Source organism: Gracilinanus agilis, chromosome 6 (assembly GCF_016433145.1).
Source record: "Gracilinanus agilis isolate LMUSP501 chromosome 6, AgileGrace, whole genome shotgun sequence".
NCBI classification, from domain to species: Eukaryota; Metazoa; Chordata; class Mammalia; order Didelphimorphia; family Didelphidae; genus Gracilinanus; species Gracilinanus agilis.
The window spans coordinates 128160693-128178667 of NC_058135.1; the positions used below are offsets into that span (position 1 = coordinate 128160693).

Sequence of the window (17975 nt, forward strand, 5' to 3'; positions counted from 1 at the left end):
AGAGGGCGGTGCCGGGGCTGTTGGGAGCCCGCGGAGGTCTGAAGAGAGGACAGGAGAGAAGTCAGTCGAGCTCTCCTGTGCTGGGGCTCCTGCTTGCCCTTCTCCAGCCTGGAGAACCGTAAGTTTGCGGCGGCAGTGAGGAGCGTAACCTGGCTACTCTCCCCACTCCGAACCCAGATCTCCTCCTCTGATTGCTTGGGAACTGGGCAGCCGCCCCGACCGACCCTGTGCCTCAGTATTCCCCTAACTCTATGGTCCGCACCCATTATTGGTGCGGGACTGCGACCTTTCCGAGAGAGAACGGAATGGGATGGGGTCCAAGTCCCACTTCTGACACTAACTGGGTGGTTAGGGGTATCACTTAACCTCACCTTATCTCGATTGCCTCGGCTATAAAATGGGAATAAGTCTAGCCTACCCCATATTTCTGTAAAGGGATCAAATAAGATTAATGTATGTAAAGTGAGTTGCATATCCTAAAGGGACATGGAAATGTGAAAGATTTTTGTTATTAATAATACTACTTGTTTCCTGGAAGCCTACTGATACTCAATAATTAGGAATTGAGAGGAATTTTATCCCATAAAAGAAATGCATGTAACTTGTTTGTGAAATAGTTAAAATAATCCTAGTAAAATGACACACAGAATCAAAAATTGAATTTGCTGTCTTAAGTTTGTTGGTTGATTGATCCTGATGCTATGGAAAGATTCTGAGTTGGAGCATGTTGTGGCATCTGGGTGGGAATTCTGACTGGGCTACTTGGTACCTTACTTCTCTGTGTTGGTAGGTGACATCTCTTGCAGTTAAGATCTGAATCACTCCTCCCACCCCCCCCCCCCCCAGTTTCTCAGGAGTCTAAAAATTTGTCTGTGAGTAAATGGGATCTGTTGTTATATTGGGGGGGGGGGTGTTTTGAGTGGTGTGGCTGTGGTGTAAAGTTCAAATAGAAATGAATCCTTGCAGCCATATATTGACTTGAAAATTACAAATTGATATTATTTTTGTTACTGTATTTTTATTTATTTTGTTGAACATTTCCCAGTTACATTTTAATCTAGTTCAGTGGCACTGAGTAGTTTGCAAAGAAGTTTATTACAGAGAAACATATTGGCCTGAATACTATTTTGTATTTATGATAGAAGGATTTTAACATATATATTTTTTAAATTCCAAATAATTCTCTGTAATGATCAGACCAGTTCACAGTTCTACTATAGTATGTTAATATACTGATTTTTTCACTTCCCACTCAACATTGTAATCAATCTGAAGGATGTGAGATCATATCTCAGTTGTTTTAATTTGGATTTCTCTTAATTTTTGGTGATTTAGAGCATTTTTTCATATGACTAGTGGTAACCTTGATTTCTTCTTATAAAAACTACCTATTCCTGTCCTTTGACCACTTATCAATTGAAGAATGACTTATTTTTTAAGTTTGACTCAATTTCCCATACATTTGAGAAACACTCTTTTATAAGTGAAGCTTGCTGTAAAAAATTTCCTCCTAACCTCCAGCTTCTAATTTTGGATGCATTGATTTTGTTTGTGCAAAAACTTTTAATTTAATATAATTAAAATTATCCATTGATTCTCTATGTTTTGTCATGAACTCTTTCCTTATCCATGGATTGACAGGTAATTTTTTTTCTATTTTCTCCTAATTTGCTTATTATACCACTTTTTACATCTAAATCATGTATCCTTTTTGCCCTTATAATACAGTAGGAAATGTTGGTCCATTCCTAGTTTCTCTGAGACTGCTTTCCAATTTTCCCAGCAGTTTCTGTCAAATAGTGAATTTTTGTCCCAAATGCTGGGATCTTTGGGTTTACCAAACAAAGTTTGAGTGGTCACGACCACTCTATATCTTATTCAGGATCAGATTGTTTTGATGATTATGACTTTGTAGCATAGTTTGAGATTTCATATAGCTAGATGCCTTCCTTTATTTTTTCATTGATTCATTTGAAATTCTTAACCTTTTGTTTCTTCAGATGAATTGGTATTTTTTCCCTTTGTACTATAAAATAATTCTTTGGTAGTTTGATTGGCATGGTATTGAATAAGTAAATTAATTTAGATAGAATTGTCATTTTTATATTAACTCAACCTACCTACGAGCAAGTTATAGTTCTCCAGTTTATTAGATCTGTCTTTATTTGTTTGAAGATTGTTTTGCAATTATGTTCTTACTTACCCTTACTGCTCTTCTGCCATGGAACCAATACCCAGTATTGATTCTAAGATGGGAGGTAAGGGTTTAAATAAATAAAATAGAGAGAGAGAGAAATGTTGATCATTTATTTTTATTTTATATCTTGCAAATTGTTTCATCTAGGTTTTTATTTGATTCTCTTAAGATTTTCTAAATATATCATTATATCTTCTGCAAAAGGTGACAGTTTTCTTTCTTTATTACTTAGTCTTTCAATTTTTTCCCTTGCATTATTGCTATAACTAGCATGTCTAGAATAGATACCAAATAATAATGGTGATAATGGACATCCTTGCTTCACCCCTTGATCTAACTGGAAAGACTTCTAGTTTATTTTCATTACAAATAATGATTGCTTTTGGTTTTAGGTAGATAGTAATTATCATTTAATTTATTTTATTTTTTTTTTTTTAATTTTAAGCCCTTAACTTCTGTGTATTGACTTATAGGTGGAAGAGTTGGTAAGGGTAGGCAATGGGGGTCAAGTGACTTGCCCAAGGTCACACAGCTGGGAAGTGTCTGAGGCCGGATTTGAACCTAGGACCTCCCGTCTCTAGGCCTGGCTCTCAATCCACTGAGCCACCCAGCTGCCCCAGTAATTATCATTTAAGAAAAGCTTTTCTCATTGCTGTGCTTTCCAGTGTTTTTAACAGGAATGAGTACTGTATTTTGTAAAAAAAAAAAAAAAATTCTGCATCTATTGATATGATTATATGATTTTTGTTGTTTTTATTACTGTGATGGTCAGTTATCATGATAGTTTTCCTGATATTTAACCAGATTTACACTCCTGGCATGAACCCAATCTCATCAGTGTGTGATCTCTGTAATAGATTATTCTAATTACTTTGCTGTTTTATTTTAAAATTTTATATTAATATTCATTAGGGAAGTTTGTTTATAGTCTTCTTTCTCTGTTTTCACTCTGTCAAGTTTAGTATCAGAACCATATTTGTATCATAGAAAGAATTATGTAGAACTCCTTTAATTTTTCAAACCATTTATATAATATTGGAATGAATTGTTTTTTAAATATTTAGTGGAATTTGCTTATAAATCAATCTAGTCCTTTTTTTTCATGTGGAGAACTTGTTTATAGCTTTTTCAGTTTCTTTTTTAAAGATACAATTATTTAAATATTTTATTTTCTCTTCTGTTAATCTGGCCGATTTATATTTTTGTGAATATTCATCTATTTCACTTAGACTGTTGGTATTATTGGCATATAATCGGACAAAGTAGCTCTTCATAATTACTTAATTTCATCTTAATTGGTAGCCAATTAAACTTTTTAATTTTTAATGCTGGTCATTTGATTTTATTGATTTTGAAAAATTAAATTAGCCATGATTAAAAAAATAAAATTCCCCTAAAACCAACTCCTAGCTTTATGTACTAGTTTGATATCTTTTTTTAAACTTTCAGATTTGTTAATCTTTCCATTGATTTTGAGGATTTCTGATTTGGTATTGGAGATTTTAAATTTGTTATTTTTTTAGTTTCATATCAAATTCATTGATCTGCTTTTTTCCTTTTTTTATTGATGTAAACATTTAGGGATATAAATGTATTATAATATCATGTATAAATATAAATTGGAGATATAAAAAATATAAATTTCCAGAGGTCTGTCATTTTTAACTTTCCTGAATTTCTATTTATCTCCTCAACTTCTTTTTTTCCTTTTTCTTTTTTATGATTAGATTTTTTGAGATCTGAGAGGGAATAAAAGGTTCCTCCTACCCCCATTATAGTTTTATTGTCTATTTCCTCCTATAATTCTTTAGTTTGAGAATTTGGATACTATGCAATTGATACACACATGTATATTTCTTATTTTCAATATTGCTATTACTTTATAATCTTTATTAACTTTTAGCACAATGTAATTTCCCTGGTTTATCTCTTTTAATTGGGCCTGGTTTTGCTTTTGCTTTGTCTAAGACCATGATCTCTATTCACTACCTTTTTTCCTTTAGCTGAAGCATAATAGATTCTACTCCATCCTCTTATTTTACCTATTTGTGTTTTTGTTTTGTGTTTCTTGTAAGCAATATATTGTTGGATTCTGATTTTTAATCCATTCTGCTATCCTTTTCCATTTTATGGGTGAGTTTACCTCATTCACATTCACAGCTATGATTGCTAACTCTATTTCCCTCCTTTCTTTTCTCCTGTCTTCATCCCTTTTATAAAATTCTTTCCCTTCCTCAAAATCTGTTTAGCTTTTGATCACCACTTCTATTAATCTGCCTTCCTTCTTATCACTTCTTTGTCTTAATCCTTTCTCCTACTTCCCTGCTGGGTAATATAAATTTTCGATACCCATTTCTATTTATGTATATTTTTCCTTATTTGAACCAGTTTATATAAGTGAGGATCAAGTGTTTCCCACTCCTTTCCCCACCATTATAAAAACTCTTCTTCGCATCTTTTATGTTAAATAATTTTCCCCTTTCTTCTATTCCTTCTTCCATCGAATCCCTCTTTCTTACCCTTTCATTTTTTTTTTTTTGAGATCATTTCATTATAATACACTCATACCCATGCCCTCTTGTCTAAGGATACTCTTTCGAATAATTTGTTCTTAGGAGTTAACATGTATCATTTTCCTATGTGAGAATATAAACAGTTTAACCTTATGGTTCCTTATTCATGTCTAACTTTTATGCTTCTTTTGAGTCTTATGTTTGAATGTTATATTTTCTATTCACCTCTGTTCTTTTTGTCAGAAATGTTTGAAAGTCCTCTGTTTCATTGAATACCCATTCTTTCTCCTGAAGAACTATGCTCACTTTTGCTGGTAAGTGATTCTTGGTTGAAGTCCTGGGTCCTTTGCCCTCTGAATTATCATATTCTATCCCTTCTGATCCTTTACTGTAGAAGTGCTAAATCTTATGTTATCCTTCCTATAATTCTCTGATATTTGAATTGTTTCTTTTTGGCTGCTTGCAATATTTTCCTCTTGACTTGGAAGTTCTGGAATGTTGGCTATAATATTCTTGGGAGTTATCCTTTTGGGATCTCTTTCAGGAGAAGATCAATGAATTCTTTCTACTTCTCTTTTACCCTCTGGTTCTAGGCTATCAGGGCAGTTTTCCTTGATAATTTCTTGAAAGGTGATGTCTGAGTCCTTTTTTATTTTTATCTCAGCTTTCAAGTAGTCTAAAAATTCTGAGATGATCTCTCCTGGATTTATTTTCTAGGTCAGTTGTTTTCCTAATGAAATATTTCAGATTTTCTTTTATTTTTTCATTCTTTTGACTTTATTTCTTTGTGTGTAACCTAAACTAAATTAATTATTCAATTCTGGTTTTTAAATCATGATTTTCTTGAGTGAGCTTTTGTACTTCCTTTTCCATTTGGCCAATTCTGTTTTGCAAAGAGTTCTTTTCCTTGGTGAATTTGTGTACCTCTTTTTCTATGTAGCCAGTTCTGCCTTGTAAGAAGTTCTTTTCTTCAGGTCATTTTTGTATATCTTTTTCCATTTGGCTAATTCTGCTTTATAAAGAGTTGTCTTGTTCATTGAATTTTTGTGCCTCAACAATTGGCCTATTCTGTTTTTTAAGGTATATTTCTTCAGTATTCTTTGTTTTCCTTTTTCTAATCTGTTGACTCTATTTTCATGATTTTCTTATATGTGTAATTGGAAATCTTGTACCTTTGAACTACATTACCCAAGAGCCCACTGACTTCCTGTCATTACATGCTGATGTAGACAGGAGATAAATTGTGGGGAGCTGGGTGTCTAGGCCTCTTTCCTTACTATGAGAGCAGCTGTGAACACTGGACAGGTAGATTAGCTCGAGCACCAGCCCACCCTGCTGTTTTAGTTTGAGTGACTTAGCCAGGGACTCTTGGCAGAGAAGGGATAAGTTGCTTCTTCCACCCATCCACTTTGCTGTCAATCCATCCTCCTGCCTCTAACTCCCTGGGTGGTCTCAGCCATCTGCTTCTGGCACTCCAGTTCTTGCTATTGCTGCCAGACACTGCCTGGGGGTCCTCGCCATTTCTGCTGTTGTCCATGCCAATTGCCCAAGGGTTCAAGAGTCATTTAGAGTAGAGGGGGAATCATAAATATCCCCCGCCAAATGTGGGGTTTTAAGCCTGCACTAGCTGTTTTACAGCAGGGGAACACACCCAGTTCAGCTAACCCAGATAGGCTTCCATGCTCCTGCCAGGGGGGTTTGGGGGTATGGGGGGGGACTGAGGTAGCAGATGGCCCCTAGCATTTACTTCAAGGGGGAAGGGGAAGGAAGATTACTCTTGCAAACAGTAAGTTGAGTTACAAGCATGGTTCACTCTATGAAAGAGTGGTATATTACCTATCTAAAACAGCTCCCAGTTTTAGGATATTTATTTTCCCTACCATTCCTGGGTGCATTGGTCCTTGCAATTAGCTTGAATAATCTTGAGATTCAGGGGAGAAATTAATCTCCCCACACCCCCTTGCCATTTGGGCCTGCCCAGTCTCTAAAATATATTCAATTTGGGATTCCTCCATACTATGTTCAATGTGGAATTCTCCCTTACTGTGGGTGATCTCAGGGATGTGAAAAAAGGAACCTAAATGAATAATGATCCTGGGAAGGGGGAGAAACCTTAAAGAATCTGGTGGGTTTTTAAGCCTTTTCAGATTCCATTGTTTTATGGAACTCTCTGTATCAAAATTGAAAAAAAGTACTTTTGAATTCCGGTCATGCTTATTGTATTTTGCTGATTGTTTGCTTTAACATTTAATTTTGGTTTTTTTAAGTTCATATGTTAATCTGATCAATATCTTTCTATTACACTGAATCATTTTAAGCTACTATGTTTTGCCTATTAGATATATTCTGTTACATTGTCTTTATTTGTAATTTTCCCATATGACTGGATTAAAGAAAATACCATTGTAAAAGCCCATAGTCAACTTGGACAAATCCTTTTTCGTGACAAAACCATGGGTCCTTATGAATGCTGAGTTTGTCACCAGATCCATCAAGGTCTCATATTGCCTATATATCCTTTTGTGCCTTTGCCTTTGTTAATTGTCACATAGATGATGATAGATGGACTACATCAAACTGGTTACAACCTGTATAAAACCTTTGGAGAATTTAATGACCTAAAAATTTCAAATTGATTTTAAGGGGTCTTTAGAAGTGATTTTTAGATATCTTGTTTTTTCAATAGCTCTAACCTATCATTTTGCCTGCCTTTGAGTTTTTTGTAACAAGTGGTAAGGGTCCATTTAATAGCTGAAGTGAATAGCATTATTATATATCCCCACCTCTGAATTTATAAAAATATAATGCATGAGACATATAACAGTCTTATACCGGAGGAGCTGGGAAGTTGTTCCTAGGGCGTATACCTATGGATGGCTCCCAAGAGGGAGCCTTTCTCATGAAGTATAGCTTCTGGATGATTTTAACTCTTCAGTTTAATCTACCTCCACCAGAATGATCTAGATTCTTAGTGACTTTTTTTTGCCCATCTTTAGATTTAATCACCAAAGGTGAGAGCACCTCCAATTTTGGGAGGTCCATAACACACGTGTGCTAGAGTGGGTGATGAATCAGAATCAACTGACTGCCCCTTGGGCCATCCTAAGAGAAGCATCTGTTGTGATTGGACATGCAAACTAGGGAGGAGACACAGGAAGTGACACATAAATGACCCCTTTAAAAAGAGCTCCTCAGTCAGCTGAGGGTCTTCTGGTGAAGACGGCTGCTGGTGAAGGAGCTCTTCTGGTCTGTGGAGGAGTGCTGGCTGGAATGCCGAGACCTTGGTGAGACTGGTGAGACTGCTTTCAATATCTTCTTTAGAAGTCCACGTGGTGAGTTTAAAGACTGAATCTTCCTGAACTTCTCTTAAGGAACTTCCCTTTAATAGACTCTCATTCACCTCCGGGTCTCTGGCCCTCTGATTCTCAGCTGAGGGTTAATTAGATCTACCTGGATTAATTAGAGGATCGAAGTAAATTACCTACTGTGTTAAATTCCTTATTTCCTCTCTCCTCAATTGCAAATAAACTTCCATAAAAGTCTATTTTGACTTGAGATTATTCTTAATTGAGGATTGATAATTGTTCAGTCCTCTGGCGACCAATCTTAAATATATTTACCCCCAAAACCCCTTTTTCCCCCTTGCAGTTTTAGACCCAAAAACTTTTCATCAACAATACAGAGGTTTGTGTTTGTGTTCTGGGCTCCTCTGCTACATTTTGGAATTATGGCAGTAATAGGCTTTGTTAAAAACATCTCAGCCAAGGTTGAAAGATTTGCTATACCTGTAAAACTTGTGACAAGTATCCGTTAGCCTCTAGGGTTTAAAAATAAAAGGTAACAGTGGACTCATGTTGAATCCTATATGATAGTGAGTTTGTTTGCTATTGTCATTAACTGGGCTTTTGGGAATTTTGGTACTTTCTTTGAATGTGTATTATCTACTGGACTACTGTTTTATAAAGCTGTTACTTTCTGAAAATTATTTGCACTCACACTGTGGATTATGGCCAGGTTAAAAAGGAAATGGATCTCATTTTTGGGTGAGAAACCTTTGTATTCTACCTCTCTTTGGCTGATACAGTTTGTCACTGTTTGTAAGCTATATATTTTTTTATTATTGTTTTTCTTCCTGCATATGCAATACAATATTTGAGTTTTATTTTTTCTCTCCTTTTTGAACTCACATATGTTACCAGAATTAAAAGGTTTTTTGGTTTTTAATTTTTCACTAGGGTAAGTTTAAAAATATCCCTGAATACCCAAAAGCTTTAGTCTATATAAATAATACCAATGATTATTTAAAAAAAAATTATGGGACTTTGATTATTCTGTCTGATATCAGGAGAAAGGAATACAAAAAGAGCTACTGCACAGTGCCAAAGAAGCACAAAGCAAACCTGTGTAGTGCCAATAGAGCACAAGATCAAAGAGACCAACCAATCCCAGTGGGATTCATGAAATTTGAGCCAAGATAAGAGGACTTGAACTTGTTTGCAGTTTGAGGTTGTGACTATTGACATATGTCAGAGGCCTGTCTTCCCTGAGCCACATTCTAAACAAGCACCTCACTTTGGCTGCCATCTTGCCTCCAGTATCCCTTAGAGCAGTGATGGGCAAACTTTTTAAAGAGGGGACCAAAGGAAAGGAAATGCTAATCTGTCAGTCTGTTTCTAAGGCAACTCTTTCGAAGTTCCATTGTATTGCATCCTACTCATTGTATTTGTCAGATTAGGAATAATGTTTCATGGCCAGATAGAAGATTTCAGGGGGCTGCATCTGGCCTGTGGGCTGTAGTTTGCCCATCGCCGCCTTAGAGAAAAGGCAAAATCAGACCAGGGAATGACACTTCCCTTTTACACAAAAAAATCTATTAGAGTATGGCAACTTTCTGTAGTCCTGGCTCCTGATTGGGTAAGTGCATAATTACATAAATCACTTTAATTGGACCCTGATTCAAGGACCTGTTTCATGTTTATTTTTCCTTTACTTAGATTTTTTATTCATAAGACTTTGATGTATCCATCCACAAGTTATTTTTTCTCTTTTATTTGGATTTTTTATATTTTTTATTTCTTTTGCCATATATCTCATAATTCTGCCATGCAGCCCTGAGTGATCCCTGAGTTGTCACCATCCTCCTCAGGGGTAATGTATACTATAATGCAATGTTTAAATTCTTTTGAGAGTAATTTTAGGATAAGAAACTTGCTACCTCCCCAAATCCAGAAAGTGAACTGTTTGGAGAAGGCGTCATGAAGATACCTGCAGAGACCATATGCTGTACCAAAAGATCCAGAGTGAACTTTGCGATGTGGTGATTTGAACTGTGGAGGGTTGAATGCATTTATTTTGAATGTACACTCTTATGCCAATTGGCTTTTTGTCAATGCACCTAACATTGGTTTTGTTCCTCCTTTTTTCTTTTATTTCCCTCTTGCCCCTAATTATTGTAATTTCCATCTAAATACTATAATATTGTATATACCTTTAGTTTAAGATCTTAAAAGTTTTTATTTGGTTATGTTTATAAAATCCATTGGAGAGACTAGCCTTCCAAGGGATCTCAGGGGGAATGTGTAATTGGAAATCTTGTACCTTTGAACTACATTACCCAGGAGCCCACTGACTTCCTGTTGTTACATGCTGACCTAGTCAGGAGATAAATTGGGGGGAGCTGAGTGTCTAGGCCTCTTTCCTTCCTATGAGGGCAGCCATAAACGCAGGACTTTTGAGCAGTTAGAATAGCTTAAGCATATGGTGTTTTTTCAATTTCGTTATATAATTACCTTTGTTCCTTTACTTCTAGTGATTATAAATAGATCTTATAAAAATATAATATTTGAAGTTACAGTATATTCATTTTAATTTTTACATATATCATTCTCATTTCTTTCCCCAATTTTTCTTCTAACCTCTCTTATTTGATATTAAAAATCCTTTTTGAACCGTTCCCTCCATTAATTCTTTTTTTGGGCTTCAGAATAACTCATTTTTCTTAGAAGTTTGGATTGTGCAAATAGAAATTTCTTTCACCTCATTCACATTTACCCAGCATCCTTTTAAGTTATGTGCTCAGTTTATGTCATTATGTTTGAGAGATAAATTTTGCTGAAACCCAATCAGAGGGGCTTTTGGGGGGCTTTTGCTTTGGTAAAGCATGGCAGGTGTGGGTCTCTGGCCCTCTGCTCTGCTCACTTGGCTGAAGGAATCCCTTTCTATCTCACTTTTATTATTATTAAATCCTATAAATTTAAATACTTGGTGTATTCATTTAGTTTTACTTTCACAGGATGCAGCAGTATTGATTTTGTTGTCTTCTGCATTTGTATTTTGGTCTTCTCTGTCACTAAAATAATTTTTCTATATCAAGTTTCTTTTTTTGTTATTTGTTCTTTTTCCAATTTTTTCTTTCTTTTAATTTAAAAAACTGTTGAAGTTGGGCTCTGTAACTGTGATGAAGAGAGCACTGTTCAAAGCTTTAGATTCTTTGTGCAGCTTCCATCAGAGCTTGCTCTGGGAATCTATCGGCATTCAGCTCTTCCAATGTGATATGATGAGAGGAGAGGCATGTTTATTACTGTCCCAGCTTGTGCTCTGGTCTGCGAGTAACCCATAAGCACTCTTTTTTACTGTGAAACTGGGACCAGGGTTCCTTGCTCCCCTGCAAGCACTGGTACATGCTAGTGTTCTTCCTCACCTTGAGATTGTGCCCCAGGACTGCTACTTGAATCTGCATATGGACAATGCAAGAAAACTCCTACACAAAGAGCCAGCAAAGGAAATTCTGTAATACCTTTCTATGTGTCCAGACCTCCTCTCCCGATTCCTCTTATCATCTGTGGCTAGAGCTCTGGAAGCCTTTGTTGCTGATTCAGGTATGTCCAAGGCATGTTGCTGAGGTGGAGCCTGCCTTGGTATGCTGCTTTGTATTCCATTTCCACCCTGGTGTAACAGATCTTTGGTGCCAGCTTTCTGGGGCTAAAAAAATTTTACCCTATCTTTTTTGTGTGTTATGCTACCCCAAGATTTGTTTTCATGTGTTATGTTATAGCTTCCTGAAGAGTAATTTGGTAGAAATCATGTGGATCCATGTACTTTCTCTGCCATCTTGGATCAATTCCCCAAGCCCAATATTATAATTTTTGAGGATTTATTTTTTTGTTGAAGTTTTGGATCTTTTTTACCAACCTGGAAATTCCCTTTTCATAATTTTCTTGCATTGCTCCTTTTTCTTTTTTTAAAAAATAAACTTTGTTTTTTTGATAGATAAAAATGTGTATTCTCCCTCCCCCAGTGATCCTTCTATTAAAACAAAACCTTTGCAACAAATATGTGTAGGCCTGTTATTTTTAAAAATGATGAAGGCTGATATTTTAAGGGAAAATAGTATTTTAATTAAAGCCATGCTGATAGAGATAAATCGACCACACGCCTGTAAGAAATCTATTCAAAATGCCTGCCAGTACTTATCTCCTTCCATCTTGTCTCTCTCATACCCAACGAGCCCTCTCAGGTAGCAAAGAGGCTGTCTCAAGCCCACCCTCCGAATTTAAACTGTGGTATACGTTCGTCCCATTGTCTGACGTTATCACGTCAGAAACTGGAAACCCATTGGATCACGGGGAATGTAGTCTCAAAATTCCCCACATGTCCACAGGAAGTTTGTAAGATACTTTTAAATGGCACCTCCCTGAATTCCAAACACACAGGCCACAGAAACAAATCCCATACTGGCCATATCATATGTGTATATGTATGTGTTTCTCAATGTGTATTTCTCAATCTGTATCCTTAGTTCTTAATTTCTCTATCAAGAAGTTGGAACTGTGTTTCATTATTGGCCCTTTGGTATTGTGGTTAGTATGGATCCATTTTCCCACTTGTTTTTGTTCCCTTTCCCTTTTTCTCTTTCCCTTTTCCAGAGCTGGATTATAAATTCTTACCCTTTCTTTCCTTTTCTGATCCACCTTCTATGGTTAATTTATTTTGCTTGTGACCAATCCCTTCCTTAATCTACTCTTCTTTTATTTTCTTCTCTCCCTTTTCCTCTTTCCCTATTGTGCAATTGTTTTTGATTCTTCACAACCCCATTTTGGGGATTTCATACCAAAGATTTTTGAGTGGTTTGCCATTTCCTTCTCCATCTTATTTTACAGCTGAAGAAACTGAGGCAAATAGGGTTAAGTGACTTGTCCAGGGTCACACAAGCTAGTAAGTAAGGGCAGGTCTTCCTAACTCCAGGACTGGCACTCTATCATTCTGCCACTTAGCTATCCTTTTCTCTTTCTCTACTGTTTCCATAGCTAATAAAATGTATTTCTATACCCAACTTTATATGTATATTTTCTATCATTTCCTCTTATGTTTATATAGATTTATATTTGCAGCCTTCAATTATAAAAGAATTTCCCCACTTTTCCTCTTTGATCCCCTTAAATTATTACTTTTCCTCTTCTTTTCCTTTCTTATAAGATAATGAAAACATTAAGAAAAAAAGAAATAAAACCCCAAAATAAACTCCCTGTCCACACTCTGTGTAATTAGACTTCTTTGATGATTCCTTTTGAAGGGACATGTATCATCTCATATTAGAATATAAACAGTTTATCCCTTTTTAGCCCTTTTTGATCGCGTCTTCATTTTTACCTTTTTATATTTCTTTTGATTCCTGTTTTTGGGTTTCAAGGTTTTTATATAGTTCTGGTCTTCAGGAATTATGTTATTGGTATTGTTACATTTTTCTTCTACTATTTTTTATATTTGGAGCATATAGATTTAATGTTGGCATTGCTTTATATACTTAATACAGTTGAACATTTAATAGGCTACAGCAGTGATGGGCAAACTACAGCCCGTGGGCCAGATGTGCCCCCCTGAAGTGTTCTATCCTTCTGGAGGACATTATTCCTAATCTGACGAATACAATGAGTAGGATACAATACAATGAAACTTCGAAATAGACTGACAGATGAGCATTTTCTTTCCTTTGGCCCCTTCTTTAAAAAGTGTGCCCATCACTGGGCTACAGTATAGTATAAACATAACTTTTATATGTACTAAGAAAATAAAAAATTTGTGTGACTCACTTTATTTTGATATTCACTTTATTATGGTGGTCTGGAACCAAACCTACAATGTCTTTGAGGTACATCTTTTATTTTCTGAGTTGAAGAGATCAGAAGAGTTTTCTTTTATTATTTCTTCTATGGTAGTGTTTGGTCTTTGGACTTTTGATTTGTTGTTGTTGTTGTTAGACTGTGATCCTTTAGTTGACTTTGAGAGCAATATTTTTTTCTTGCACTAGACAGAAATCTTATTTTGTTTTAAACATTATTGTTTTTTGCTTTTCTTTTCAAAATTGACCTTTACTTCTGCATCTTTGTATTCCTAATCATTCATTCTCTCTTTTGTTTCTTTGATGAGCTTTGCCACTTTTTCTTTTCTGCCAATTATTTCTACTGTACAGGTCATAATTTATGCTTTCACAATTTTCAATTCTCTCTTGAACCATTCAAGAATATCCTGTTGTGGTTTGATACTGTCTTGGAAATCCACAGGACACACTTCCTCAGCAGGTGTTCATTCATGTTTATTTTGAAATATTCAGTGAGAGTTTTTTGGACTGAATCTAGATGTCCTGCAGGCTATCATCCTTTCTGTTGTTGGTATCTTCCCAGGTGAATTGTCTGCTTGTGTCTACATTCTTAATTGCATTATCTCCTTTCTGAAATCACTATTTGATTCCTTTCCTCTCTGATGGCAGTTTCTTCCAAGGGCAGAAACCTTGAACTATCCTGCCTCCTTCCATGTCAAGCATTTCATTTTTCTCTTGTCTTCCTTATGCTTGTACATTCTCCTAAGAGCAATGTATGTGTGTTTTTGCGTGTACAAAGTTAAGTTGTATTGTTTGTTGCCATAGAATGGTGGGGTGAGGAAAAGGGCAGGGGAGTATGCTAACAGACTGCAGCTGCAACAAGAGAATTTGAAAGCACAAGCCTAATATATCCTGTTGTATAGCTCCCTGAGTGTGGAGGAAGGGATTAGGAATTAGCATTCTCTGCTGGTTTTTTCTTCAGATTGTTATCTCTAAATTAAGGCTTTTGTTATTTTGGTTTGTGGACTTAACTGCAATGGTTTTATATCTTAGATGTAATTCTTAGTTTGGAGAGTTTTGAAGGGTCCTTTTTCCCAAATCATTGGTTTGTTCACTCTTATTCAAGGTACATGACTGGACTACCTCTTTTTCCAAGCCATACTTTTCATGATGTCACAATTTAATACACTTTGGTCTGAATCATTTATTTTATTTCCTTCATTATTGTTTTATTACTTTGTGGTCTATAAAGGATGCATCATTATTTTTTATCTACTTTTGTTTTTTATAATCCCTGTTCTCCCCAGTATGTGATCAGTTTTTGTAAAAGTACCATAATATGCTAAGAAATATGTATATTCTCTCTGCTGTTTTTTATAAAACATGTCATGGGAATTCCTAAGAGTTTTGACACTTAGAATAAGATGTTGTTAACTATATGTGAGAAATAGAGAGTTAATATCAAATGTTTGTAATAAGTTTTTAAAGTTAGGATGGACAGCCATTAAATCCAAACCTTTTATTTTATAGGTAAAGAAACAGGCTTGGAGAATCTTAGGAAAGAAAGTTTGAGTTGGAATTAGGGGTTATCTGTTGAAGTCCTTAAATCTAGAGAAAAGGAAACTGACACTGAAGGAGAGGAAATTACTTGGCTAAAGCTGCACACTTAGTTAGCAAGTAGAGCTAGGACTTTATACCCTGTTTTCTGACTTACACTCTTTTGTTACCAGAGTGTAGGTACATTTCCAGGCATGAGGAATTTAAGATATTTTCTGTAGTTTCCTATAACACTGAGAAGATGTAATTAAAGATTTTAGTTTTTTCTTTATTAATCCTGAAAAGGCATCTAGGTCTTTTTGTAATCCATCCATATTCTTTCTTTTTAGAATACTGAAAAATGACCACACCAAACAAGACACCACCTGGTGCTGACCCTAAACAATTGGAAAGGACTGGGACTGTGCGTGAGATAGGTTCACAGGCTGTTTGGTCACTCTCATCTTGTAAGCCAGGTAAAAAAATAATACTTTGTTTTGCAACAGTTATATTTCCCTTTCTTTCTATACTGAATTTAAAACTTATTTTATTGTCAATGAGAGTGACATTCATTATATAGGTAATTAAAGTGCTACCCTTGGATATTGCAAGTCTTTATTGTGTTGTTTAGATACTTTGGAGGATTTATAGAAATAAGTAAATGGCAATTGCACACACTGTAAAAGCATCAAGGGATTATAATACACACCAAAGGAGAAAATGTCTGTCTGGGTCAGATCACAGAGCGATATAATTCTAAAATCCAATCTTCCTATAAAATTTACATTGTGTTTATACTACTCTGAAAATGTGAGGATGTTCATATTCTTGTTGTTCCTACCTCAACTGTAATTATGATTATTTTGGGGAAATTAGAAATAAATGGCCATACACATAGGGCTATTGAACTCCTTGCTAATTTGGAGACACTTGAAAAAGACAACTGCTTCATCTTTATAAATCATGACATGGTCACTTGGAAATCTTGCATTAGACAAAAGATATAATAGAGTCACCACTGCCTTGCCAAGTATTTAGCTTTATATAGTGTTAAACTGTGACATGTAATGGATGGATTACCATTTTGTATGTTAGATTCTGCTTAGTAAAAAAATTGAGTAGGGGGCAGCTGGGTAGCTCAGTGGATTGAGAGCTAAGCCTAGAGACAGGAGGTCCTAGGTTCAAATCCAGCCTCAGACACTTCCCAGCTGTGTGACCCTGGGCAAGTCACTTGACCCCCATTGCCCACCCTTACTCTTCCACCAAGGAACCAATACACAGAAGTTAAGGGTTAAAAAAAAAAAAGCTAAAAAAAAATTGAGTAGAATAAATTATATGATTCCCATTATCTTTAGTCACTAAGAATTTTGGGGGCTCAGAACTATAATTTCATTGGTATAGAGAACTGCCAATAAGGAAATTCTATCAAAATAGATAAACACTTGTTCTTCAGTTGACAATCTTAAAGTTTTCCTGTCTCTGGACAGACAGGGCTGAAGTGACTTTGCCATGATAATATAGTCAACATGTGGCATAGGTGGGACTTGTGTAAAGGGAATTTCATCTCCTTCCCCTCTTGGATTGTTGAACCAGTTCATCCCATTTTGTGTGTGGGGTGCTGCATCCATGAACATGAATGCAATGGGATGGAGAATAAAAGGGTGTGGGCATGATCCAGGTGTCTCTATTCCCCTGAGCAGTGGCACAAAAGACTGGCTTATAGCCATTCGGGTAGAGCAATTAGTTAGTCAGACTTAGGTTAGAAAATAGGCTTTACATCTCTCTCTACCTATTTGCTTTCTTTATTTCAAGTGATTATTAATAAACTCTATGGAAAATAAGAACCTGAAGTTATTAATTTATTTGTAACAGATTTGAAGCTGGATGTACCTAACTCTGAGGTTGGCTCTAGCCATTATACCACTCTCCTTGGGGGCAGCTGGGTAGCTCAGTGGAGTGAGAGTCAGGCCTAGAGACAGGAGGTCCTAGGTTCAAACCCGGCCTCAGACACTTCCCAGCTGTGTGACCCTGGGCAAGTCATTTGACCCCAATTGCCCACCCCACCCCTACCACTCTTTCACCTAGGAGCCAATACACAGAAGTTAAGGGTTTAAAAAAAAATAAAAATTAAAAAAAATATACCACTCTCCTATTAAGGATAATATATATTACAGTGATATATTACAATTTATTGAGCCATATCTCAATTATTGTACATCCTCTTAGCCTCCAGTTATTTACCACTATGAAAAAAAGAGCTTTTATAAATATTTTGAAAATACAGATATTTTTCGTCTTTCTTTAATCTCTTTTTGGGGATAGATGCAATCTTTTTTTTTTTTTTATCCCAAATGTTTACAAATCCAAACAAATCAAGCATTTCCATATATAAAGAAAAAGAAGATATTATGCAATTGAAATCACAAATCTCTTACCTTTCTTCATATCTGCATTATAGAACCTGTCCACAAGTTTCCCAACCCCTTTGCACCCTTCCTGTGTTACTTAGGATATTTTCAGGGAGGCCAACATGTTCATATAAATTAAGTCTTTCATGTTTTGTCTTTCTGTTCATTTTCTGTAGGTAGCATTCTCAGTTTATTATTCTAGAATTAGTTCTGTGGCTGAGTAT

General features: G+C 35.7%; 1 protein-coding gene across 1 annotated transcript in view; it reads left to right on the forward strand.

The window, feature by feature from the left end:
• The first annotated feature begins 28 nt into the window (after positions 1-28).
• Positions 29-17975, forward strand: part of ANAPC10 (anaphase promoting complex subunit 10) — a 124455-nt gene continuing 106508 nt past the window's right edge. The window contains exons 1-2 of the mRNA XM_044680833.1: positions 29-118; positions 15694-15819. Coding sequence (XP_044536768.1) covers positions 15705-15819 — 115 coding nt within the window. The 5' untranslated portion in view covers positions 29-118; positions 15694-15704. The remainder of the gene's footprint in view (positions 119-15693; positions 15820-17975) is intronic.